This window comes from Juglans microcarpa x Juglans regia, chromosome 1S (assembly GCF_004785595.1).
Source record: "Juglans microcarpa x Juglans regia isolate MS1-56 chromosome 1S, Jm3101_v1.0, whole genome shotgun sequence".
In the NCBI taxonomy this organism is placed as follows: domain Eukaryota; kingdom Viridiplantae; phylum Streptophyta; class Magnoliopsida; order Fagales; family Juglandaceae; genus Juglans; species Juglans microcarpa x Juglans regia.
In genome coordinates, this window is record NC_054595.1 from 18,337,489 (window position 1) to 18,345,247 (window position 7,759).

Sequence of the window (7,759 nt, forward strand, 5' to 3'; positions counted from 1 at the left end):
ACATTTTTAAACCCTTTTTAAAATTTTAAAAAAATCATAAATTCATTAAAAAATACAGTAAAAAAGAAAAACGCACACAGAATCGATAGTTGTCTCGGTAGCTCCTCTCGGTGCCGGCCGGTGGGAGAAGCATTTTCCATAATATAAAGCAGCTGCATGGACGATGTGACCACTTGCTACACCATCATTTCCCACTCTAACAACCACTTGGTGATTGTATGAAATCCCATCTTAGACATAATACAAAAGAGAAAAGGTGATTGGGATGCAATTTGCCAACAAGATTATTATTAAAAGTGGGTGTAATGATTTTTCATGTGGATTGATATACATTTATAGATCATATATATAGATCATGTATATATAACTTTAGTGATTCGTGAAACTAGGTCACATGCATGAGGTCCCATATAACTTTGACAAGAAGAAAATTTCTACAGGTACTTATTGTTATATATAATTAAATATTATTTCTATAAGAGTGAAGTCACTGTTATCTAAAAATTTATACCGATAGAAAGAGGTAGATTTTATTATTTATATTTATGTCTTAACATTATGCTTCACGTGTGAGTTATACTCCCCTTTAATGAGTTAGCCAAACGCATTAAACATTTAGTCAAATGGATGAAGTGCAGAGTTAGAGTTTGAACTAATTAGGATATCTGTTATGTTTGACACATATGAAATCATCACTTATCCAAAAGGTTTAAACTAAAAGAAAGGAGTAGATTTTGTTATTTATGTATAAGAGCATGTATCTTTTGCAAGTTTTGTGTAGAGGGAGTGCTGTTTATGATATATAATCAATGGTGCGATGGATTCACATGAATTGCTTATACATTTATTATATATACCTTAGCATACTTTGAGACATCATACAATAAGTAGAACTTTTTTTTTTTTTTTTTAAGTATAGAATTACTTTGGTTTGTTTATATATTAGTCATTAGTGATGATCAGAATCCTCACAAATTTTATTTATTTGAGTGAAAAGATAAATTAAACCAAGAACTATCTATATCATGAGTTATTGAGGGCATCAAGATCAAGACAGATCAATATCTGATCCTCATAAACCAGATTGAAAGAAGGAACTAAACCGATGCCATTCTCTGCCCACTATATAGTCAAGAAAAAATATTAGAATTTATTTTATAAAAAAAAAGGAACACAATGATGGAAGAAGGACCACAAGATATATTCAACTGGGTCTTACTTATTACAAGCTGTCAGTATAATTTTCTTATAAATCAAATATTGCAATGTCAACAGTCCAGCCGAGGGCATTATATATATATATATATATATATATATATATATATATCATCTGCACCGACTTGCAAATATAATTTTTCTTGTTCAGCCTAGAATCATGATCAAGATTCTTATTGATTGATCAATGATCATTAACTGAACAAGATCATATATATGTTTTGTTGCGAATGTAAAACCATCGATGATCTGAGTTTATTATTATTGTGAGTGCATGTCTTAAGTGTTTGTACTGTGTTTCAAGCTGAGAACTTGAATCAAAGCCGAGATGATGGAAGAAAAAAAATATATATATAGCCATATGATATAAGATGAGAAAAGGAATTGCGGGATGTTGTAACTTTTATGGACAGGGTGTGTGAGTTCCTATTCCAAACTGGCTGGTGTGTAGTCCTATATTCTTGTGGTTCATGTGGAGACTGCTAATTCCAAGGAATCTTCGGAACTCATGTGCAAAAAAGCTTCTTGCTTCCAATACAATTTAAACTTCGAGTCTCTGATGGCGACGTACGTGCGCAGCTGGCTAGCTTGCGGTACCCACAACCCCTGATCCCAACGCCGATCATCTTATATAAACCTGTCTAGCTAGCTAACGATCTTTATCCATCCAATTTATATGGAAATTTTTATAACCATTAGTGTTTGTCGTCTCAAGAAGATCTTTTATTAAGACGACCAATTAATTGACCCTGCTCTTATGGGATTAGCAGTACGCACAGCTAGCTTGATTGCCTTCAATCCTCACTAACATACTAGCTAAATATTCAACGGCGGCCCTCCGGAGACAGTACTACTACGTACGTACTCGATCGAAGATTTTTATATATTAAAGTTATAAGAAAGACCAGATCAAGAACATTAATAGATACAGCTTTAATTATAAACGAACGATATTCCCTAATAAGTATTCCACACCGATCGAATATATATATATATATATATATATATATGATCCTCACGTTGAAGAAAGATTCGGATAGCTTAGCGTACGTATGTGTATGATTTTTGCGAGGAGGAAGTGGATCGTTATGTTTCATCAGTTATGGAAAATGACAAAACAAAGAAACCGATGGAAAGAAGTAGGGTACTGTAGGGTCACGTACGTAGTACTTTGGCAGCCATGGATGCTTGCGGCCTCAGTATCTCAGTACAGCTCTAGATTTATGGCCAATCGTTTTCAAAATCCATATATATTATTACTTTTTATTTAATTACATTATTTGATTAATTAATTTCTATTTACAAATTGATATATTATGTTAGATTGTAAAATATTTTTTTATTATAAAATAGAGATATATAACGTTATCTCTTTAAATCTAGTTAACATGTAAACATACTTTTATAACATATCTGTCATGATCTCTATCTAAATATTCTTGTAGCTAATCGGGTGAAAGGTATGTACACGTAACACTTATAAATTACAGCTCTAGCTCGTTTCTGACACTCACTTTGCTCTCTCTGTCTCTCTCTCTCGCTGTGTGTATATGTGCGTGGGATCAACAGTGCGTTAGCAAAAGGAGATCCCACCATCAAATAAACCCCTCGAAATATCTCCATATTGCTCAGACACCCAAACCACAAGTTTAAGCAAAAAGAAACAAAGATGGTTGCGGCGGAGACACCTGAAAAGTACCCGACAATGCCAGAGGTACAAAATCTTAATTTACGATTCCTGGCCATCTACAAAGTGTTCTAATAAATTTAATGGACGGTACTATCTCTCTCTAACAAAATTTCATTTGTTTTTTTTTTTTATCTTCTTCACATCAGGTGCTGGAGGAGCTAAAGAGACTGACAGGCATAGGCTTCCCTCTAGCGGCCATGAGCTTTGTGGGCTATCTGAAAAACATGATCTTAGTCATGTACTTGGGAAGGCTGGGAAGCCTAGAGCTCGCCGGCGGGGCTTTAGCCATTGGCTTCACCAACATCACCGGCTACTCGGTCCTCTCAGGGCTGGCCATGGGCATGGAGCCCCTTTGCTGCCAGGCCTTTGGCTCACGAAACTTCTCCATCCTATGCCTTACTTTACACAGAACAATTCTCATGTTACTTCTTGCTTCATTCTCCATCGCTTTGCTATGGATTAACCTGGAACCTCTCATGCTTAGCCTCCACCAAAACCCAGATATAACCCGAATCGCTAGCCTATATTGCCGCTTTGCTATCCCGGATCTTATTGCTAACAGCCTTATTCATCCTCTTCGTATCTACCTGCGTAGTAAAGGGAAAACATGGCCTTTGATGTGGTGCAATTTATTAGGAGTCGCTCTGCACGTTCCCATCACCATCTTCTTGGCCTTCACTCTCCGTCTTGGGGTAAAAGGAATAGCAATTTCGACTTGTGTAACCAGTTTCAACATCCTTTTTTTCCTACTGTGTTACATTGTCTACACTCGCACCCCTGAAGAGCCTTTGTACATGCCACTCTCAAAGCAATCTTTCCCACTTGCTTCTTCACCAGGGGAGGAATGGGGGGTGCTGCTTCGATTTGCAATACCAAGTTGTCTGGCTGTTTGTTTAGAGTGGTGGTGGTACGAGTTCATGACAATTTTAGCAGGTTACCTCCACAATCCTCGAGTGTCACTGGCAACATCGGCCATAGTAATACAAACCACGGCTCTCATGTACACATTGCCAACAGCACTCAGCGCATCGGTGTCAACTCGTGTAGGGAACGAGCTGGGAGCAAACCGGCCGGAGAGGGCCCGCCTGGCAACAAAGGTGGCGATAGGGTTGGCCCTAGTGAGTTCTCTAGTGGGTTTGTTTTGGACCACTCTAGGGAAAGAAGTATGGGGAAGATTGTTCACAAAAGACTGCGAGGTTCTAGAGCTAACCATGGCTGTGCTACCGATAATTGGACTTTGTGAGTTGGGAAATTGTCCACAAACAACAAGTTGTGGGATTCTGAGAGGAAGCGCAAGGCCAGGGATCGGGGCCGGGATCAACTTTTATTCATTCTACTTGGTGGGTGCGCCACTGGCCGTAGTTTTAGCCTTTGTTTGGAAGCTAGGGTTTGTGGGTCTTTGTTATGGGCTTTTGGCTGCTCAAATTGCATGTGCTGTCTCCATCTTAGCAGTGGTGTTCAACACAGATTGGAAAGGAGAGTGCTTGAAAGCCCAAAACTTGGTCGGAAAGGGTAATGATGCGTTCGCGTCGACGGCTGACCAACCAGTCAAATGTGAAGACGGTCGTGCTACTGATTTTTGTTAAAGTTATAATTCGAGACAATGACCGATTTTGAAAGATGGAAAACAGATCATCGACTTTGTGGCCACGGAACAGATCAGATCATAAAATCATTCGAATTTAACTGGACGCTAGGACTAATATTTAATCAATATATATATATATATATATATAGACACACACACTTTTTTTTTTTTTTTTTAATAATTAGTAATTTATATGTATCCTCTTACCAATCTCCATCATTAGTCCAGTTAAAGTTTGATTCTACAATGTCGACGCATCATGATGAAGTTGCTACAATATCTTTTTTGTAATGTTCCAAGATAGCAATATATATATAGCCTCTTTTCCCTTCGTCACAAAAAAGGGGTACTTATAATAATTAGGTCGACTCATTCGATCCACTTTAATTGCAAATGTAACAGCCTTTTCTTTCCACTGATCCTTTGCATAACATGTTGCATGCCCATCAAAAGGTCTTCATGATCAGCAAAAGATCATGATGAATCAACTTCTTTTATATTTATTATATGCAGCATGCAACTTAGTAATTATCCGACAATGGAAAATAGTGATCTTTTAATTGTGTGCGCGTATGAATATATATCGATCCTGAGGACAAAATCAATGCCGAACCGAAAACACATGTGGAACAGTGAATTAATAAAGCACGTGCACATGTGGATCGATATGCATGTGAGTAGGCAGATCTAGAGATATGGTACTTTGATGTCAATATGGAACTAACTCATGAACGTCGTATACGTAGGACATTAATTATATCGATGATCTGTAATGCAGCATCATGCATGCACCTCACGTACGTATGCATTGCCCTAATTAATTACGTACACATGCACGAGATTAATGTAATAAAAGTCGTATATATATATATATATATATACAATTTTCTGCATTTAAAAAATGAGCTTATACGTACGGATTCCAATATCCATCTTATAAATTTGCTAGAGATGGCCAAAGCAATGATTTTGCAACATCGATCACGTACGTACAGATCATATATATAATCCGAATTGATCATGATGATGATCATATACGATGTATATAGAATTGGAATGACGAATACGACCCTATTCACTCGGGTTCTTGATCAAAAAAATCCCTCCTACAAATAAAACCCAATGGCTAGCTATATTTTGGCTTCAGCTTTTATTGCAATTAAAACCAGATCATCATCGCTATCTCATGTATGTGTGCGCGCGTGTGTATATATATATAAATTCTATTTATTGTCCTGAGTGGAGGATTGCGTGTACAGTCTCATTGATAAATGAAGATAGAAGGAGAAAAAAAATATCATTTTAAAAAGGATATTATTATAATTTTAGAATTTTTTTAGACATAATTGTATAGGCTTGCATGAGCAGTCCATATTAGAGGGACTGTATATAGACTAATTAACTTATATATGTGTAGATGTAGATCCCGATATATTAAAGGTATTTAAAAGGAAAATTCTATATATATAGTACTATGTACACCATCATCCTATAATTTTTATCCTACTATGATAAGGTAATTATACTACCCATTAACTTTTGAATTATTTTTTTAAAAAAGTCAAGAGATAATCCAAGCTAGGTGATGGAAAGTGCCACAAGTGGAATAGTATAGTATATATAGGAATGCTCTTCTTAAAAAGGTGCATGTGATCGATTATGCGGTATTCCGGCCCCCACTTACAACGTATCCCAGCTCATTTTTATTTTAAGGAAAGAACTTTCATAAACTAGAAAGTAAAAGGAAATGACTAATTGTGGATCTTTTTTTTTTTTTTTTTTTAATATGATATAATAGTATTCACGTGTTAAGAGAGAACTACTGCTTCTACTTAATTGTATATATATATATATATATATATTCTCCCTTGTTAATTAAAACCAACATACCATCTTGTCTTTCTAAACATTCGAATGTGAAATATTACCATACTATTCGAATGGTTTTCTTTTTTGAGACGTTATATTTTATTCTAGAAATTTTAGTTTGAACAAATATTTGTTTGTCCGAACATGTAAAGAACCGCTTCCAGATTTTGAGACGAAATGTAATTTTCGTCTCAAATAACTATTTTTAGGATAAAATTAATTAATTCGTCCCTAAAAATTAAATTTCTTGTAGTGAAACTTTATGCTAAATACTATCATTTTTCCTTCACTTCTTTTAATATGCAGATCATCAGTAATATTGGCGCCATCAATTGTATCTAATCCAATAAGAATTCATGTTCAAAAGTAAGAAATCGATAATGAAAATGGGGTAAAGCTGGTCTCCGGAGCCAAAACCTCATGACCATCTTTGGAAAGCCTGACCTATTTATACTAATTTCAAAACTCAATATATAATCAGGTAAATTTCAATATTTTCGTAAATGCAATTTGGAGTTTAATTTGGAACATAGTGATCCGGATTAATTAAATGATCACATATAGGATGATTCAAGATATATAGGGTGACTTCCTATATATATATATATATGTACGTGTGTGTATACATGAGTCAATTATCATCTAGGTTATATGTAGGTGATAATGGGACTAAATTATAAACTTGAGATTTTCTGAAAATAGGAATCAAGGACTAGATCATCTGACCTGGCCTTAAGTATGAGAGATATATAAAGTAGCTAGGCCTTACAACATTTATTAATGTTTGTATAAATATTTCATAAAATATTAAATGAGCAATAAATGTTGTAGAACTCATTTTATTTATCCATATATCTCGCTTCTACTTGAGATTTTGAAATTCGGACAAGAACTTGAGGAGATCTTTTCCTAATAAAACACCTGCAGGCTAATAATTATGCAAGGATGTAAGGTCACACTTGCTTATAAATTATGTATGGAATCATGGATATGTTTTCAGAGATTTTCTATATGGTACAACCAAGAAGAAATCCTTGCATGCATGCAGTCTCACGTCAAAAAGAAATCAATTAAGAGCTTAATTAATCTACGTAACAAATATTGAGATGGGGATCAATTGTCTCCAATAATGGGCACGACCAAGCAAGCCCAGCCAACGGGGTACAAGAGGGCCTAAGAACAGCCTGGTGAGGCAAAGTTCGTATGAGGATAGGTTGACCCGGGCCAAGCCTAGAGAGGTAGCGGCCCACGGTGCCCACATGGGGGAGCGGCACTCATGGAGTGTGGAGCGTGGGATTAAGACAGGAAGCTTGGCACCTTAATTGGCTGACGAATCATACTCACAGAGTCAAGGATACCCAGGTCCTCAAGTGCCCACAGCTGGACAAGATTGGGTG

The 7,759-nt window shown here is 36.1% G+C and overlaps 1 protein-coding gene across 1 annotated transcript; it reads left to right on the forward strand.

Annotated features, from left to right (window-relative positions):
* Nucleotides 1-2,723: 2,723 nt before the first annotated feature.
* On the forward strand, nucleotides 2,724-4,713 carry LOC121245908 (protein DETOXIFICATION 55). Its single transcript, XM_041143816.1, has 2 exons — nucleotides 2,724-2,929; nucleotides 3,052-4,713. The coding sequence occupies exons 1-2, from the start codon at nucleotides 2,885-2,887 to the stop codon at nucleotides 4,489-4,491; spliced, it is 1,485 nt and encodes a 494-aa protein (XP_040999750.1). The 5' UTR covers nucleotides 2,724-2,884; the 3' UTR covers nucleotides 4,492-4,713.
* The last annotated feature ends 3,046 nt before the right edge of the window (nucleotides 4,714-7,759 follow it).